Source organism: Athene noctua, chromosome 19 (assembly GCF_965140245.1).
Source record: "Athene noctua chromosome 19, bAthNoc1.hap1.1, whole genome shotgun sequence".
NCBI lineage: Eukaryota > Metazoa > Chordata > Aves > Strigiformes > Strigidae > Athene > Athene noctua.
In genome coordinates, this window is record NC_134055.1 from 1,815,526 (window position 1) to 1,835,381 (window position 19,856).

The 19,856-nt window shown below is 46.0% G+C and overlaps 1 protein-coding gene and 1 long non-coding RNA gene across 5 annotated transcripts; one reads left to right on the forward strand and one right to left on the reverse strand.

Moving 5' to 3' along the window:
• Positions 1-587: 587 nt before the first annotated feature.
• Positions 588-5,867, forward strand: LOC141968281 (uncharacterized). The gene is made up of 2 exons (XR_012634831.1): positions 588-2,875; positions 3,355-5,867. It is a non-coding gene; the product is annotated as an uncharacterized LOC141968281 (long non-coding RNA).
• VEZF1 (vascular endothelial zinc finger 1) lies at positions 4,387-19,591 on the reverse strand. 4 transcript variants are annotated; one of them, XM_074922794.1, is made up of 7 exons: positions 19,344-19,589; positions 13,131-13,849; positions 12,346-12,409; positions 11,136-11,319; positions 9,473-9,685; positions 7,145-7,189; positions 4,387-6,787 (listed from the first exon to the last, which is right to left on the reverse strand). In XM_074922794.1, exons 1-7 carry the CDS (start codon positions 19,374-19,376, stop codon positions 6,360-6,362), a joined length of 1,686 nt encoding a protein of 561 aa, XP_074778895.1. In that variant the 5' UTR covers positions 19,377-19,589; the 3' UTR covers positions 4,387-6,359. The 4 variants fall into 4 exon arrangements, with proteins under 4 accessions (XP_074778895.1, XP_074778896.1, XP_074778897.1 ...); XM_074922795.1 differs by having other exon boundaries at positions 13,152-13,849; positions 19,344-19,588; XM_074922796.1 differs by lacking the exon at positions 7,145-7,189 and having other exon boundaries at positions 19,344-19,591.
• Positions 19,592-19,856: the final 265 nt, after the last annotated feature.

The following is a 19,856-nucleotide window of genomic DNA, read 5'->3' on the forward strand; positions in this document are numbered from 1 at the left end:
CCCCTGGCTGGGGCCGGGGGGGGCCCGGACCCCCCCACGCTGCCCCCCGGCCTCCCCCAAACCCCCGGCTGTGGCTGCGCTCGCAGGGTCGGGCACCCCCGGGCTTGGCCGCCGCCGTGCGGGGCAGCATGCCCAGGAAAGCGCTTTCCGGGGCTGGTTTCGGGTCTCCTCCAGAGCTTTGGAGCATCCCAGGCTCCTGGATTTGCGACCACCAGCCCGGGGCGTGCCTGGGGTAAGGAAGAGGACGCAGCACTCCTGCCCCAAGGGCTGAACATGAGAGAGGGATTATAACAAAGCATCACTTCAACCACAGATAGAAAGCAGGCGTCTCCGGTATCCAGCGCTCCGGCGTCTGACAGCTTGCAGCCATACCACAGAACAGCTCAGGACGGGAAGTGATCTCCTCTTACAAATTACAGGAGCCAATTTTACACAGGGCAAACACTTCCCATTTTGCAGGGACCAGAGCGAGTCCGTGAATGGCAGCAGGTCAGGGCCTCTGCTCTCCTCGTTGCTCTCCAAACCCTTCCGGACACGCTGCGGGAGAAACATCGGCACCTCCGGGCACCCGCGGCCGGTAAGACCGCCTCGGAACCACGTCTGTGGGTGCCGGACCCCGAGCAGGCGCTTGGGATGGTCCAAAGCCTTCGCAGGACAGCCCTCCGTGCAGAAGTTTTTCCCCACTCAATCGTTTCAGCTGTGTCTGGCAGCTAAGCGATCCTTAGCCTGGATAAAAATCTGTAAGGCTTTGACAAGGAACACAGACATCAGTAAGAGTGAAAACATTCGAGGCAAACCTTCGGCTTTCAGTGCGTTACATGTGCCACAACATTTGCTTTCCCGAAGTTAAACACAGATCAGCATCTCTTCTGGGACACAGTGCCTTGCAGTGAGCTTTGTTGACCGCAATCTCTTTTTCTAATCCAGGCTTGTTTCGGGGGAAATGGGTGATTTTATCAAAATTTCTTTACTGTCCTTTGATATGGGTCTTAGCTGCTAATGGTACTAGGAAGTAAAAAGAAATGGGAATAGAAATACACAACTATGAAGAGTTCAAACAGTGAGTTTAATTCAGCCAGTTCCAACTAAATTGATAATTCCCTGAAAAACAAACCTTGTGCAGAAAACACAGAACATGTTTTTGACTTGACAGCTGGCGAGAACAACTAAGTGAAAAGGTGAATGGAGTATTCCTGCCTTCTCTAAAAACCAGAAGGTTCCACACGTGCTGAAAATGCCCCTTGTTTTTTTACTAAATGGGTTGGTTTTGGAGGTAGCTGTCGGGAAGGCTTTGCAAAGAAAGCAGAGGTCTACACTCTGATACAAGCAGTAATTTCAGATGCCCACAATGGAAATGTTTTACAAACGTCTGGTTTTCAAAAAGTGTTTATGCTTCCTTAAACAAAAACCCAGGGCTTTTACAAATGGCTCAGATTAACCCAGAAACCTGAAGAGCCAAAACAAATCTATTATTATTTTTAAAAAATCCTAAGCCCAGCTTTCCCAGTGGTCTTTACTTGGTCTTCAGGACAATGCAGCGTACAACAAAATGATGCGAGGTTCAGGCTCTGGCCAGCCCGGGCTGAGGGAGCTAGCTGGACAGCCTGGCTCAGTTTCTCTTAGCACTGAAATACTTTTTCTAAACCAATACCAAAAAAGGTTTGTTTCTAGGTCAAGACCTCAGTACTAAATTTTAACCAGGGCCTGACAGTCAAATCTGAACACAGCTGTAAAATGGATTCGCAACAGCAGCTCAGACATTCTTTTTCTAATTGGAAAACAGTCACTGAGCCTTGTGCGTCTAAAGGTGAAAGCTATTTTTGACATAAAAATTAGCACGTAGTTCCTCTGTCATCCTTCAGTTGCTGCTCTGGAAGCTGTGAGCGAATGATCCAAAGAGGTATAAACATGCTGAATTAAATAAATAGGTGGAAGGGGATCAAGTTTTAAGTTTTATTCTGCCTGACGATTAGGAGAGGAAGAGATTTATTTTTACACTTGCTATTTATCCTAAAAAGCACCAGTAAAAAAGTCCACTTAAGCCCTGAGACAGACCTCAAAGGCATCTAAAAACTTGAAGTGCTTTTAATAGCTGCCTTTTGAATATACTGGTAAATCTATTTTTGAGATGGATAAACTAAGCCACCAACAAAGCAAGGCAGGAGTTTTCAGCAGGACCCGGCAGTGAAAACCTGTCGCCCACGTCTCAACAACTCGGCTCCCATGCGGGGACCCTAAGTGGTGAGATAAAAAAATATCAAGAGTACTGGACACTTTTGAAAACCTGGGCATTCCTTAAATCCAAATTTTCCTTCCTTCCTTCTTTGGTGGGAACCTCACGCTGAGAGCCTTGAAAATGCACCCCAGGCAGTTTTCAAAATACGTCTGAGAGTGACGGTTTCTAAAATAAAAGTGAGCGAAGAGCGAGCAGAACTTGGAGGGCTTATCACCGCCAGTAATGCCTCCGACTAATCCCTCGGCAGCCCCGGCCCCTTTATGTAACCCGGGATTGCTGCAGCTCAAACAGCTTACTGGGTTTTTGGTGTTTTTCTTTAAACCTCTTGTGGACAAATGCAAATACATTAAATACTTTTTTCTTCCGCCACTCTAAAGAAAAAGTTATCGTAAGAAGGGGAAAAAAAATCTTTTATTTGTGAACAATGGCAAATAGAATTTAACTCGTACGTTGAGAATAACACGCGTTTCTCTCTCTCATCCGTGATCTTGACTGAACAGAAATCTTCCCAATTTACAACACTCAGGTGTAACTCTCCAATGGCAAGACACGGAAGGTCAAAGCCCAAATTCCTCCTCGCCCCCAAGCGCCCTCTGGAAGCGGTGGGGCGTTCCAAATAAAGAAACCAACGTGCCCAAGGTAAACCACTCCTAGTTTCGGGGCAGTGTGGGTGGCTGTGCCGCAACACCTCCTTCCCGCGGCCCCGCAGCGCCTCGCCCGCACAGCGCCGGGCACCCGCGGGCTCTCCTCGCCCGCGGGACGCGTTTCCGTGCCACTGATCTGACCGCTCTGACTTTCCACGGCACAAATCCTTCCAAGGCAAAATTCAACTGTAAAACCTTCCGTCGGTGCTAAGCCATTAACCTAATGCTTGAACGCTTATGGAAACTTAAGAAGAAAAAAATAAAACCCCTATTGAACCACTTGCAATCGGAGACCTGAATGGGCTCGATATAAAACCCACTGAACTCAACGGCAGCAATAGGCTTCCCTGGACGTTGGACTAGATCCAGCTTAAAAGTTTCCATTAAATAAACTAGGCTAAGCGCATCAGCTGCATAGAAACTAACTCGGTGTAACAGGAGCATCTGTTCTTCACATCCACCATTTTCTTATAGTCTTAACTCCCCCGTGCTGCGGTGACACGAGTTGCCATACAAATCCCTCATCGCTGTGGTGCAGCTACGCGCCGGCTCCCGACAGCAGCTGGCCTCACTGCCTCGTTATGCTGTGGATGAACCATCGATTACAAGGTAGCACGCATGCCGTACGAACTACTCGAGCAGGTAGCTTTCGTTTGTCAAAAAACAGCTTAATGTATTTCGTATGATGGCATTACAAAGCGAAGTTAATGTCTGTATTGAGACAGCTGAGGAGCACACCTCGGAACCATTTATACACAGTACAAAGCAAATGTTTACCCAAGTACAAATGAAACAGGTTGACAATTAGCTAATGTAGCTTTGTGGACATAAACCAGGTACATTCGAGCAGAACCAACATAAAATAAAAAGGAAACAGCCCTTTTCCTATCCCATGCTAAGAGCACCACGGTTAGTGGTTTGGGAAGCCTCTGTCACGTTGAAAAATTTCCTTGCCGGGGTTTAATGTGTTTATTCTACCGCTACTCTGCTGGGATAAAAATAACATCAGCGGGGCACGCTAGCTGTACGGAGGAGCCACTGTCAATACTACAGTAATTGACAACATACAATTAAGTCTCACACCTGTTTATTGTAAGTAATTCATAGATAACCACTTCTAGTACACATTTTCATATCGGCTTTTAATGCTTTTGTTTGTTTTAAGCTCAGGGACGCCCAAACTTCATCTAAGGGTCATCTCTGCCGTTTACCCAGACCCAGAACGCTACACCTACTAGGTAAAACTGGTGCAAGTTGGTCTCATTGCCACGGGTAGCAGAGATGGCTTGGAAACTACACATCCCAACATGCAAGGCCCCACCAGCGCGGGCTGCTCTACGCTACGGGAGGAGGGAGTTCTGCTGGGGCGCGGTCGCCTCATGCCTCGGTTCGGCCGGGGCGGCCGAAGTCATGCAGCTGCCTGCACGCAATGCTCTACACAGTGCAAAAACGAAGACCTCTACACATCTGGAGTAAGAACAGTGGTAACAAAGTCATAGCTACATATTCTTCTCTACATTTTTGTTTATTGAGACAAACTAATTAAAAGGCACAAACATAGGGCATATGTTTACATGGACATTATAACAAACATATACATTAAAAGTGTAGGAATGTGTTTCCTTTCTGCTAAACAGAAAGTTCCTAAGCTTTTATATATACAAAAGTTGTACAATTTGATGTCCTAAAGTACAAAAGATCATTTATAAAATTATTTTACACTAAGCTCTATTTTTTTTTTTTTGTTGTTTTTGTTTTACTATGTAGTCCAAGCCCCTAGAACAGTTTCACGTAATGATACAGATACCTGTCACCTGAGCCAGCAGCCTGGCAATCACTGCTTGTACTGACACGGCAGGGTACAAACGGAAGCAGTCCATTTTGACTAGTCAGTCCTGCTAGCACTCTGTGAAAATGCGCACACGCTACTCTCCATAGCTTTCAACTTCATTAAGATAAAAACATCTCAACTGTATTTTTTTTCCTTTTTTTTTTTTTTAATATAGAGTCTTGGGTTTAGGGTGGTTGTTTTTTTTTTTTTTTTTTAAACAAAGTTTTAAAAACGTGAATATGTGACATGATAGTCTAAAAAGTATATCTGTTTCCCTAGATTTTGCTTTCTACTTTATGTACAGATAAACAGGTTAAGAAATAAAAAGCACATGTAGCTTAAACATGTGTGACCATTTGTGAAGAAGTTCTGGGCTGGACAGACCAAACCATCACCCCAGAACTCCCACAAACTGATAGAAATGTGTTAACACAATAGAAGAGTAACGTAAAAATGATGATGTTTGCAAATATTTACAAAGTTGAACAGATTTGCACAACACTTGATTAAGAAATAGGGGAGAAATTAAAAGACGCTCTCTGCTTGTCCTGGAGGGGCATCCTACCTAGTTAGTGGTTAGAATAAAAACTGTATACAATTTAATATAAGACAAAACTTCTAGTGAACAACTAACACGTCTGTCCCCTGCTGTAACACCAGCAGGCTCTGACTGGGAGGCAGAGGGCATAAAAATCATACCCAGTGCCTCCAGAATCTTCCAGCTTAAAGCAATATTTCTTAAGTTTCAAAGCACTCCTTTTGCTCCTAGATAAGAGTCCCATAGGGGTCTGACTGTTCAGAGACCATGTTTACACACATTGCGACTCCTCTTCTGTCAGCCATGGCTGTTTCTCACCAAACAGTAACAGTTTTTTTAAAAAAAATGTTGACTACAATGCTATATTCCCTTAGGGTAATATGTTGGGTAATATTTACATCTCCAAATATCAGGTCACAATCCCTATTATATGTTGAAGTTAGAATGATAAGTTATCATATGCTTTGCATATCAGAGCTGGTATCACCTTTCCCATAGGGAATGCTGCCTGAAATTATCATATTCCCAAAGGTAAAATGCATATTTTCTCCAAAATGCATTTTTTTTTTTTTTAATGACAACATTGTAATGCATTTACTCATTAAAAAAAAAAAACAAACATTAACAACAGACAAAGATTCTACACTAGCTCAGAAACAGTGGACTTAACGACCGGCAAGTTAAAATTAGCCATCCACCCTGTCAAAGATACAGAGGGGTCTTTGCTAGTGTTTAGATTAAAATAATTTTCTAAGTTATAATTTGGGGGATAAAATATAAAACTGTTTTTTAATGACTTTTTTTTTTTTTTTTAAACTCTGGCAAATAAGTATCTGCTCTAATTCATCATCAGTCAGCTAAAAGGTAAAACTTACTTTAAATGAAGTGCTCCAGTGAAACTCAAGTTTGAACCATGTGAGCCAAATCAACAGGGGAAGATGCTACTACGGTCTCTGATGGTGCATGTTGCCCCAGTGTCTTAGTCTGAATTTATTATTAACTAAAACAAAACAAAACAAAACAAAAACCCCAACCAAACAAAACCCAAAAAAAAAAGAACTGCTGGTAAGGATTCCGTTTTAATCCTTTTTAATACTGTGTAGAAGTTCTTTACCAGGGAGGAGAGGTGGGCAAGGCCTGGGGCAGGAAAGGCATGCTCTCTACTGGTCTCATGGCTATATTTAAGGGACCAGCTAACGTCATCGGTGTGGGGAGGTTCATGGGAGACGTGATGGTGACTGGATGCGCTATATTCACTGGAGCGGTTACTGGGGTGGGTAAATTGACTGGTGTGGTGAGCGTTAATGGAGATGTCATGGATAATGGACTGGTTATAGTTACAGGATGCCCTAGGTTCATCGGACTGGATATATTAACTGCACTTGATACATTTACTGGACTTCTCATGCTCATTGCAGCTGCCACTGTGACTGGGTTTGTGATAGTCCCAGAAGCCACAGAGGACGTTATATTGAATGGAGTAGTAAGAGTCACAGGCGTAGTAGCAGCAGTGGAGGTTTGGCACAAGTTAGCAGCTTCTAAAAATGAGACATAAAAAGACAAAAAGTTTTTAACACATAAAAAACCATGGACAAGATTTAAAAAAAAAGCAAAACAAAAACAAAAAACAAAACCCAAACAAGAACAGGTACAAATTCTGGAATAATTTTCTTTAGGAATTATTAGTAAGTTAAAACTGTTAACATTCTATATAGCCTACAAGAAATACAAACTCTCATGCAGTTCATTTCAATTCAAATTTTTTTTTTTTTTTCCTGAGAAGTCAAGCGAGGTTGTCTTATAAAGAGGGTTTTGATGTTCATAAAAACAGCATCGTACAATCAAGAAAATCCTCCCAAGAGGAACATTATAAATAGAGGAGAGAGTGTACATACCGAATGGTACGTACTCTATAGCCTTCTCAAAGGTGAACTGACATTCTGTGAAGGTTTTAAAAAGTAGTTATTAGGGACTGATAAGCAAAGCTCGTTTCAATATTTACCTGCTTATTTCAGTCTTAATTCTTGCTACTAAATTGTTCCACTGATCACAGCACTTCTACTTAGCAATTTTCAAGGCTACCCAGTCAGTACATCTTTCAACCCCCATTATCTCCTCAGCTTTCACATAAGCTACAGCTCCACACCAAGTTGTTCTGTGTTCTGGGTTTTTTGGCCTTTTTTTTTTGCCTTTTTTTTCCTCACATTTTGTTCTGCAGTAAGCAGGGATTCAGTGCCGAACGAGGCAGAGTCAGGAGGCCAGTGCCTGGGCCTGCTGCCAGTGAGCTCCAGCGGGGCTGGGCACAGGGAGGGGAGTGGGCACCCGTGGCTAGGGGGAAGCAGGAACTGGTGGCCCGGGATGCCGAGGGATCACTAGGCATCCATCAGCACCACCTGCCGGCTACCCAGACTAGGAGGCTCCAAAAACAAGCGGGTCAGTGGAGGGGGGGGAAGGGGAAGGGATGACTGCTAGAGAAACCAACAAAAATATAGTCTAGGTCAACGTTACGGCACTTCTAAGTCGTGTCTTATTCCACATTTGTAGGGTAGGACACCAAGCTCAGTCTACACCCACGTTTCAGGAGGTAAGCCAGGAGCAAAGAGTCCACTCTTGCCACTCGGGCAATACAAATGTACCAAGACAGAGTTAACTTTGAAAGCAACATTAGCCCCATTCAAGGGTTACTGTTGGTTCTTCAAAGTCCATATCTAGGAGGGGTGGAAAGGAAGGGAAAGAGTGTAAAAAAAAAAAAAAAAGTAAAAATAAATCATACTGGACTCAAAAAAATCCCATATAGTGTTGTAAAGCCAATGCAACAGGTGGCATTAGCACAGGAGAACCAGCATGGGACGAGTGGCACCCAGGCCTGGCACTGACTGGTCTAGCTCGCCTTCCAAGCACAGGCACACGCAAAGACACGTCCCACCCCCTGCCCCTGCCCCACCTGAGTTACACTAATACCCACCTGACCACACTCCTGCCCACCCACCCACCCTCCCACCCATCTCCCCCACCCGCCATCCTGGCCAAAACCGCTGTTTCTGTTAAAGCACATCCAACAATCTCAGCGAGAAAGGAAGGGAGGAGGGAAACAAGACATAGGAAGGAACAAGCAGAAAAAAAAATTCTCAAGAGATTTTCTAAATCTGACACCCATTTGCTTTATCTGTTTAGCGGCCTGATGATATCGAACGTTTCTGTTATCACTACATTCTAAGGCAAATAAGCTGTTTCTATACTGTCTGATCACAGAATTCAATTCAACTGGAAAAACAATCAAGGTGAAAGGAGCTAGCAGCCTAATACCCAAACAAGACCTAGAAAAGAAAAAAGGTTGAAGAAACTGAAAGGAAGTTTAGGAGAAAAGAAAAAATATAAGGTGAGTCAAAAACATTTATTGCTAGAGAAAAACAGTCAGTGATCACTAAGAATTTCTTCTAAAACATGTAATCCACGAGAGTCACATGGTAAGCATTAGAAATCAAACTTGCGAAAAGAATAAGCAAGCAGTAAGGGGAGACTTTAAACTACTGTACTCCTAAGGGCACTAAACTGAAGCAATCTGTTCTTTACAAAACTGACACACAGACCAACAATAGGAAGCTGATCAACTTCAGTTGCAGTAGTGCAGGTGTATGTGAGCTGTGAGCTAGCAATAATGAAAGACAGGATCGCTTATTAATTTCGTAATGAAAACAGCAGATAGAAGAGTAAATTCTATGAGTTCTAGAAAACTTTATGCAAAGGCAGTTACGTGGGGCTAAAGCGAATGGAATAAAATTGAGGGGGAAAAGATAAAAGGGACACAGAAAGCACCCACGTGCAAACTGATGAAGATGCAGCGACAGCGTGTTGTGTGTGTATATATACATATACATGCACACAAGTTAACAACTGGGAAATACGCATAAACACAGCTAAAAACCACATGCATGTCGAAAGCACACTCTTGCCTTGGAGCAGACACAACCATCCCTTCATAACTGATGACTGCTACGTACACATCCAAGCACAGAGACCAGAGGGAAGCAAGTGGTAAGGAGTTCATTTACGACAGCGTAATTTTGGTCACGTTACCCTCCTGCTGGTTTTTAGCTATTACTTCTAACATCAAGGATGGAATTCTCACGTGAGACAGCCTTTTCTGACACCTTAAACTCCCTACACAACTGTAAACTCCAGCATCTTATAAAACCAAGACCGTAAGTATTGTTTTGTTTTACCTTTCTTCCTCGCTTTGACGGCCTCTTCCCATAATCTCAGGGTCTCTACCTGCTTTCCAGGCCAACTCGTTACATGTTGCTGCTGCTGCTGCTGCTGCTGTTGCTGCTGCTGCTGCTGTTGTTGCTGTTGTTGCTGCTGTTGTTGTTGTTGTTGCTGCTGTTGTTGTTGCTGCTGCTGCTGCTTCTGATTGCTGGTCTCTTCACTCATGCATGCTATGCCAATTAAGTAAGAACACAAATTCACCTTGAAAAGTTACTGTTTTCTGCTGAGATCACAAAGGCTTCTTCCACGAAGAGTGTGTGGAATCTCACAGGATTCCAAGAGCAAAAATCAGAGGTGTTTAAAACCATATAATTAATTCTGTGCTTTATAAAACCCCTTTTCTGAGAGCTAAAAACCAAAATGTAAGTCAGAAACATCTGCTTTCACTGCCAAAAATGAACTTTCATTCTGATTATTTTGTTTGTATTTTAGGAAGAATGAGACAAAAGACTACAGTGAGTCTTTAGAATTCAAACCGATTAGCTGATTCCACTTTTTCTAAACCTCAGCTCCAGTGCGGGGGGGGGAAAAAAAAGAAAAAGGCTTTTTACTTTTTATTGCAAGTATGACTTCCATTTTTTAGTTTACATCACAGAACAGCATGTTACTACTTTCTGGCCACGCTACAGCTCATCATTTCCACCTCCAACAACTGCTGCAAATGCCCCATGTGAACTGGCTTAGCACCACCCAAATGCCCTGGGAAGCCAGAGCCGTAACCCTATACCTTGAAAAATACTTCACGTCCAAATTTCGTATTCAGCTCAACAATCAGGCACTTTAGACATTCCTGGTACCTTCAAATTATCCAAGAGTAACAGGAACCAAAAGGATGTTGTAATTTAATAATACTGATTAAAAGGCTTGAAAGACAAAGTTGCCAAAGACCTTCCCTCTTCCTCCCTCTTGATTCCTCTGAAAACCCGTTTGGTATCACTGTGTCAGTGAACTTGCTGCAGGTATTCTAACAGGGAAGGTGTAAAAGTCAGATCGTGTCTGCATACTAGGCACTCCCTAGACTCAGGCTTCAGCGCTTCCACAGAGTTTAAGACCAGAAGGAACTATGACAAACATCTCTTTTGAGCTCCTGCACACCACCAGTCAAATGCTGTCAGTGCCCAAAACAGGGCTGGATTTAAATGCTTTTCTTGTCAGCGACTGCCAGAGGGAGGAATCACTGAGCCCCAGGGTCAAAGCTCAGAGAAAGCAGAGAAATCTTTCTCCTAATTTTGATGAGCTTTAGATGAGGCTTCAAACCTGAAACTTGGCAGATCTTAGCAGCTCTTGATATTCTAAAATCTCCAGAATGATCTGCTGGACTCTAGGCCCGTACAGTTCAGGAAGCAGCACTGTACTTAGAAGATGAGAAGTCTCTCCTCCAAGAGACGGGTTACTCTCACAAACTGCAGGGCACTCCTAAGGGACAAGAGCACAGCCTAGCAGCAAACCAACTCCACGTATACCCGTTCTTGAGCTGAAGAAGATCCTGTTATCAAATACCTATTTTTAATCGGTGTAAACACCCAGACTGACGGGTATGTTTTGCATTTTAACGTAATCAAAGGCAATTCCCTCTGCAAACACATTGTTATTAGAAATGTTTTTAAAACGTTCACCTACTTTTATTGATGCCTTGTTTACAGGTATTACAGTTGATACTTTGGCTCTGCCCGTGTGTCTTTAAGTGGCTGGTGATATATGCTGCACTCAGAAGTTTACCACAGATATTACACGATACCTTTCCTTCATGGCGCACCATGTGTGTCCGCAGTCTGTCTTTGGTGGCAAAGGCAGCAGTGCACGTCTATATGAAGGACAACAGTTACACTTGAAGTGCAGACAGCATCGGTACAGTAAGAATTACATGCCCACTGTAAGCTATTTTACCTTGTAGGTGCAAACAGTATCCTAAGTATATTGACAACTGTAAATTTTACCTGTATTTATAGAGAAACCAAAATCAAACTCCTAAACAGAGACTGAAAATGGAAGTTGGCTTCTGAGACAATTAGGATAAAAATCACACTCCATACTACCTGAACTGTCTTAAAATAGCGGGTTGCCTTACCTACCAAAGCAAGAGGGAGCTTATAAAAAAAACCTAGAACAGGCAAAGTGTTTTTTTAATGCAGTTTTACTCTACAAATATGAACTTGGTATCTTAAATTGCTCAATTATTTCTGTTCACATCCAAATCAGAACAAGGAAACGAAACCTTTTTCTAACACTATTCTTTTTGAACAAGACTTTTTATTTAATACGATGAGTCACTAAAACACAGGTTGGAACAAGCACGGATATTCCAAGCAAAACAGTTAATTGTTCAAGGGCAGTCAAGTTACTTCTCTTCTACTCAGTCATCAACTGACGACAATTTGCTCTCACCTTCCAGCAAAGTAACGGATCCAGAATCAACTATTCCAATCCGTTTTAAACGGATATACTGAGAAACACACTGAATTTAAGTATGCTGAGAAACACACTGCACACATTACTCCTGCAGTCAGCACTGAGCTGAGGACGCCGTTACAATCCTACTACTCAGTTAAGCATATCATAAAACAGAGCACTTACGTTGTTCCCCAAGGAAGCAAAAAGCATCTAATTTTCCTAAAAAAAAAAAAAGTAGCCACAGCATCCTTTCAGACTGCCACTACACCTACATCAGAACTACAGCGCTTGCTGGTACGTAAGGCGGATGTGACCTTTTTTCCTAAACTTGCTTTTCAGTGAAAAGTAAAGCAGCAAATACAGCTCTGGGAAGATTATTCACCTGAGATTCTAACGATACAATAAGGTATTGTTCTTAATAAATCATTTTAGCCCTTACTTGGCATTTGAAGGGTCTCTCTGTTGAGTGAACATGTTTAACGTGACAGCTTAAATGATCAGGCCTGCAAAAAAAAAGAGAGGAACAGAAGAGAAAATGCATACTGTTACAAATACATAGTAAGGACACCTTGGCTAGCGGTGCTGAACACTGCGCTGATGACCCCTTGCAGCCCACAGCCCTCCGCACGGCAAGAATAAATACATTCCCCTGGCCTAGGCGGTGGCTTTCAGCTAGAGTAACGCATCGTTACGCTGAGACCCAACCTGCAGTTTAAAACTTAACCGCGTTCTTCTCGCGCACCTGGAAACGGTACGTTTGGTCGTACCCTGTGTCAAGGTGACAGATCAACGGCTCTAAAGGTTGGAGTTTGTCTCTGTTGCAAGCACAGATATAAATACAGCCAGCAGCAATGCAAGCTCCCCCACAATGCTCTGTCAGTGCGCCTCAACCTCGCTACGAGACAAGGAGACAGTTCGCCTGCCGTGCCCCATTCGGCCACTGACCCTTGCAAAGGCTGGTAAAGGGGCTGCGTGGCCACCGCCAGTGACACAGACACGTGTCCTAGGGGACCCGGACGAGGTCGCGAAAACATTTCACAACACTCTCATAAAAGAGCGACCGCTTGCGGCCACTGCCAAGCTGGCTTAGACCGAGACCCACGCCCTAGAGGTAAACAAGGCTCTTTATCCCCTCACCAATCTTCTAAGATGTCTGGTTCTCCTAGCCCCTCGCTATGATAGCTTAACCCTTCTTGGTTATGAAAAGCCAATACTTGAGCTCGCCTGGGATTTTCTACATGGTACCTCGAGAAGCCTTTTCCACAAACACCACAGGTGTATGGTTTCGTGATGCCACCTTCGTGAGACCTCACGTGGTAGGTCATGCGATCCTTTCTCTTGAAGCGCTGATTGCAAATTGGACATTCAAAGGGTTTTTCATCTGAGTGGGACAGCTTGTGCCGGTTGAGGTGGTAGACATCCCTGAAGGCCTTTCCGCACATCTCACAAGCGTGGTTCTTCTTAACGGGCTTACTGGGCTTCTTCACCGTCTGAGTCACTGCCATAGCCGTCGCGCCGGCACTACTGCTGGGGTTGGTGGCAGAGGAAGACGTAGTGACTGTGGACAGGATGCCTGCGATAGTCGAAACCAATGAACTTCGGCTGTTGTCACCAGCGATGGTCGAGATAAGGGGCACCATTGTGGTGGGAGTTTTCTTTGGCCGTGACACTAACTTTATCCCTGTGTGGCAGGACTCGTGACGCCTCAAATGGTAGCTGTCCCTGAAAGCTTTGCTGCAGTAAGTGCACACAAAGGAGGTTTTAGGTTTTTCCTTTTTAATCCCAACAATAGCATCCTTTAATGTTTCTGGTGCAGGCTGAGGTTTCTGCGTTATTGGTAAGGGCAGAATCGGCTTCTGATCGGGTGGCTCAACAGCAGAGCTCAGGAGAGGCAACAAACTGTTCTGTGCTGCCTGCTGTTGGTGATGTGAGGCTTCGTGTGCCTAAAACCAAACAGTCACACTTAAATTCTATTGATGGGTGCTCACTCTGACAGGGTGAGAACATTTACAAACTACAGGAAAGCACATTCTAGACCAAAAGCCATTGAAGTAACAACTGCAAAAAGTTACATAATTTTGTTTTTGGACAGGGTAAACCGCTCGCGCTTTAAACGCGTTCGCTGTGCAGATTCTGTGGTAAGTGTAGGAAGGCACACATCATAACAATCAAATAATTATTAAGTTTCCGGAGGGCAACACTTCTCATGGAAAACAGCTAGGCGCTTGTCAGATCTCTTACTAACACAGCGTTTGATCTTTACATAACAGATAACTTGTTTTGCTAACGATCATATCAGATGCCACCTTGGGACTATCTTTGGAGCGTTACGATTGTACTGATGGGAGCTGCAAAATAACGCCCCACCTTTAAGCCGAGCTTAGTGCATGTCGAGAATTAACCTGCAGCCACAGAAAGCCGGGACATGATAAGGTGTCTGTTTAAACAACGTGTTCATACCAGCGTGTTAGCACTGAAACCAAAGCAACTTGAATCGAGAGGTGTCTAAAGCCACATTTCTACATTTAGCAGGTTCCCGCCTCGTTTACACGCTGACCACTGCGCTCTTTGCATCTGGAAACTAATGAGAACAGCAACATGTTATTTTTCTCTTCGTCAGCAGCTACTTTGTGATAGGAAGAGGAGCTAATTGATAAGCACTGACAGACACCTAGAGATGCTGGAGAACACGGCTGGAGGGGGAATGTTTGGGGGGGGAAAAAAAAAAAAAAAAGACCCGAACGCTGCTTCAAAACAGCCAATACCAACAGACTCTGCACTACGGGATCAGCGGGAGAAAGGGAAGAGACAGAGGGACCCCGTGTCCCGAGCGTGCTGCAGCAAGCGCCGCTCAGCGGAGCTGCAGCCTGTCCTACCCCACGCTTGGGTCAGCCGCTGTTTATTCTAAGGCAGAAAACACTGTTATTAGAACTCATCCAGTCAGATTGGGACAAAACCCTAGCCGAGACAATTTTAAAGTGGTTTAGAAACCACACAGACCAATTCAGCCTAATGGAGCATTAAAATAAATCACTCTAGCACCTTAAGCCGGTTTAAGCGCATCTGTATTCAAGATGTGCCTCGGTCTCATCAGACCAGTTTTAAGTCAGTCTCGTTATCAACGCAGCGTGCCAGGTCTGAAGCCCAGTTTGGGGAAACTTGCGTTCCCATTAGATCAGCACTGCAGCCTTCCAGCACTTCTTCCCTACCGTCTCCTTCACAAACCACCACGACTCGAGGCTGTGGGAGCTGAACCCGCCGCCACGCTGGCTCGCGATCCCCAACCTGGCTACTTTTACGTCGGTTGAGGAGGGACAGCGTGACGAGGCGTGCTCGGGCTAACGCTCTTCCTACGCAAAGCCACGTCATTGCATCCTCTGGAGAAGTCAGCATTTCTAGGAGCTCACTTTTCTTAGCTGCATCCAAGCTCTGGCCGCTTCGCCTCTCCCGATGGCAGCAGCGGCTACAGGCACCTCGGCTGCAGGGGGGCTCCCGCCTCCTCCTCCCACCGCACGTGCCCCGCATCGCTTCAGCCCCTCCGGAGGCTACAAACGCTAACCCACGTGGGCAGGGATACGTGCTCCCTAACACTCCAAGCCTATCTGACAGGAAAAGAGTTCACGGGAGAAAGCCTGGATTCAGCAGGATAAGAGGAGACCAAACCTGCGGGAACGGTTAGGAGCCAGGCCAGCCCGCCCGTTTTATCGGCGTGCTGCGCCCCGTCTGCGCCCGAGCTCGGGATGCAACAGGTAGGCTGAACGCTGCCACAGCAGCCACCTCAAACAACAGCCTAAGGGGCTGGTTTGCAGAAGCGATTGCTGAAGAGTCCAATGCAGAGCTCTGCTGGAGGCTACGCTGCTAAACCAGGGCCCGGCCCAAGCTCCGGAGTCTCTGTTCAAACTTCTGCCTGACTTCAGCGACAACTGTGGATTTTCAAGCATTTATTGTCCGTGTTTTTAAAAAGCCATGGAGACATCTACATTGCATAAAGAGAGTACGTACAACACACATCGAAAGTACAATATTAAGCAAGTTGCGTACTTAAATACAATTTTAATTTTTAAAAAATTTCTGAAGTGTTTTACAGCCAACTTTAAATAAGCATTGAACAATGTTGTTAAACTGCATCAGAAGACACTTAAGAGCACCTAAGGATAGCTCCAGAGATACAGTTTCAAATGCAGAGCTAGCAGATCGGATAATAGAGAGCCCAAATCCTTTGGACAAGGTTCAAACTTATGCAGTTTATGGATATTTTTAAGCTTTAAAGAATCGTCAGCACTTCAAGGTAATGATGCACTTATTCCTACGGAACCGACAGAGACGGTGGACAGAAAACAATGTATATTCATAAGGCTACAGGCTACGAAGCCGCGGCTTATATAAGTCTGCTTATCTTGGTTCCCAGATAGCCAGCGTTATTAGCAGCGCTGTCTTTCTAACAACCCCTCTCTGCAACAAGCAGTATTCCTCAGTTTCCGAGGGCTGCCTGCATTAAAGCCTTTTAAAAAAGGAGCAGGCCGTTTGTTTTGTTTTTTTTTTTTAACTCGCTGTTCAAGCAGGGAGGACAGCACCTGCTGCATGCCTCTCTCCAGTCATTTTTATTCAGGCACAGACCACGGTTTTACTTGACCTAGCGTTAATGTCAAGTCAACATTTTTGTGATATTTTGATCGCCGGGAACAGGCTCTCGTGCAAAACACCCTCATTCTATCACTACTTTTTTTTCTTTCCTGGGGGGCAGTAAACAAACAAATAAAAAAATAAAAAAAAAAACAAACCACCCAACCTGCAATTCATGACCCGGAGTGGTAGGATGTGGCATTGTGAACTTCCAATGCCAGAGGCTAAAATATTTTTGCGCTCCAGCCTTAATGTGAGAGCAACAAATTAGCATGAGTCATATCTTGAACACTCTGTTTGATGGATGATTCCTCCTCACATTAACAGATACAACTTTCACTTTCTGAGCAGATATTAAAAGCGGTTTTCCAAATATGCATTTCAGGGACTAATAAGATCCAAACAAGAACTGCTAATTCAGTATCACAATTGTTTCTTTAAAGAGAGATACAATGCATCAAAATGCCACCTAAACACAATCAGACAACTTTATTTGGAAAGAGCAATTTACAGTCACATATCCCATTGCTAGCACGACTAAAATTAAGACATCGCAACCTCCGCTAAAAACATTAGGCTAAAAATGACAACTTTACACACCACGTATTCAACTGCCCCTTAGAAATCCTGTCACAGCTGAGACACGCGCTTGGTGAAACTCCCCCCTCCCGCGAAGAACCCGCGCGTGTATTCGGTCACTTGCGTTTGTTATTTAACTGATACCGCGGAGGGGGGCCAGGAGGGGCTTTCAAATCCACTTTTTTGTTACTAGTTTTAACTAATCAGTCGGAGCTTGGCTGACACGCTGTTGGTGAGGATGGGAAGGAGAAAAACTCAAGTCACACCGGGACTATCTTAACGGTGCTTTCTGCTGGGTGCCTTAGGATGCTCGCACCCTGAGGGGTGGGTTTTAACAAAATGACTCGAGAAACAATATTCAGCATTTATTTGCGAGGTCTTACAGCTTTATTATTTGGGGAAAGAAAAAAAGAAAAAAAAAAAAATTCGGAGAAAAATTTCCACGTCACAGTTTTATGAAGATGCTTCCAAGTCGCAGATAGCTAAATACGTTAGGCAAATGAACTGCTGACTCCTTAATTAAAAGCAGCACAGCCTACTCCTAAATCAAAGCGTGACATCGCTATTTCAAAACGCAGTACCCTTCAAAAAAAAAATAAAAGACGAGCAGCACGAAGCTGGACACGTACTTGAAAGTATTACTTGGCATTTCTCACCGAGGTTGCTGCAATACCGTACTGCCAGCCTAGGAATAATTTCTCCTCAAAAACTCCTCATCTGGGAGGCAGGAAGGCGATAAACCAGCCCCAACTCGGAGGGAGACGGCCCTAAACTAAGGAGATTAACTTCTTAGCGTGAAGTTTCCTATGTGCGAATCACAACTGCCCACTAGAGTGAGAAATAATTCACAAGACCTCAGCCAAACTCGATGGCATCACCCGCATTCATCACGAAAAGGCGGAAAACCCAGCGCCCAGCTCCCGGTACCGGCTCCCGGAACATTCCCGGCGTGTTTTCGGAGGCAAGAGCACCCGAGCCAGTGACTCACCCCTTGGTACTTGCAAGGGAATAATTTTTCCTCTCTAAAGGAATGGTGCTCGCTCTTGGCAGATTTATTCATTCAACTCAGGTTTTCAAACTCGTGTCACGGGTTGGGTTTGGGTTTAATTCCGAGGAGGACAGTGAGTAAGCGAGTGACCGCCGCTGGGAATGTGCAAAGAGGATTATTTTACCTTGAGAAAGGTGATGTGTGGGGCCTTTTTTTTTTTTTTTTTTTTTCGCTGCTGCTGCAATTACACATCTTATGTTTTCAAGCTCAAAAAGCGCAGGAGGCATCAGAAAACAATCCGGCGTGAAAAAGCTCGGCTCACAAAAGCCAGGAGAGGATTTGTAGGGGGGGGGGATTTTTTTTTTTTTTTGTACACTGGATTTTCTTCAGAATTACATAAACAGCGGTGTTTTTAAGTCAGTCTTTCGCAGACAGAAATGGGGAAAATTGTGACTCAGTTGGCAAAGGGAGGGGTTGCACGCTCCACCGTCCCTATTCCTCCCTATTACCGTTAGCATTTCGCCAGTTTTTACAGAAATCCGGCCCGCTCGCGTCCTATTTTAAAAGAAAACAAGCTCCCTCGTCACCCGGCCCCTGAGTCAGGCTGTTTAAAGAGGGATTAATTTATTCTCCCAGACACGGTGTTTGTTGCATCGGGGTTTTGTTAGAGCCCGGTGGAAGGTTGGTCGGGGTTTTTTGGGGGGTTTGGGGTTGTTTTGTTTTTTTGGTTTTTTTTTTTTCTGTTGTTGTTTTTCTTTTTGGCGGGGGGGGGGGAGACAAAAACAAACAAATCAGAAAGCAGCTTTTTCGGGTTTTTTTTCGGGAGGGAAAAAAAAATATTTTTTTTTTTTAAATAGTCAGATATAAACATCGCTTTTTTCAAAAAAAAAAATTTAAAAAAAAAATAAAAAAAAAAAAGGAAAAACACTGCGGGGCGGCGGCGGAGCGCCGTGCGCGATCAGCCCGGGGGAGGCGGGCGGGGAGAAAGTGCAAGAGGGAAAGGAGGGAAAGGAGCCGCCGGCGGGCGCGGGGCCGGGTCAGCCGCTGCCCCGGGCGGGCCGGGCCGGGCCCCGCCGCCGCCGCGGGCCGGGCCGGGGAAGGAGAAGGGGGGGCGGCGGGCGGGAGGCCGGGCGGCGGCGCTGACTGACAGCCCCGGCCTAGCGGGGAGCCCGGCGGGGCGGCCGCCCGCCCGCGGCCGCTGAGGGGAGGGGGGGGCGCGGGCAGCGCCGGCCGCCGCGGGGCCTCACCTGAAAGAGGAACGCGGTCCAGTTGGCCTCCATGGCGGGGGCGTCCCGGCCCCGGGCGGGCGGCGGCGGCGGCTCCGGCGGCGCGGTCCCCCCCTCCCTCCCCCGGGCCCCAGCTACATGGAGCCGACAACAAAGCGGCGGCGGCGGCGGCGGCTCAACATGGCAGCGCCGAGCGGCCGCTTCCGCTAACCTCCGGGCTGCACCACTGCGGCCCAGAGGGGGGAGGCGGCGGCGCCGCGGCCCGCCGGGGCGGCGCGGGCCCGGGCCGCCGCGGCGCCGCCCCCGCCGCTCCCCTCGCCTCGGGGCGGGCGGCGGGCCCGGGGCGGCGCGGCGGGGCGGCGGGGCGGGCGGCGGGGCCGGGGCGGCGCGGCGGGGCGGCCGCCCCCCCCGCGGGGCTGGCAATGGGCCGGTCCCGGGCTGGGGAAGCCGAGGCGAGCTGTGGCGAGAAGATGGAGGAGCGGGCGAGGTGTCCAGGGCCGCCGCCGCCGCGCCCCGGGGGGGGGGGCCGCCCGC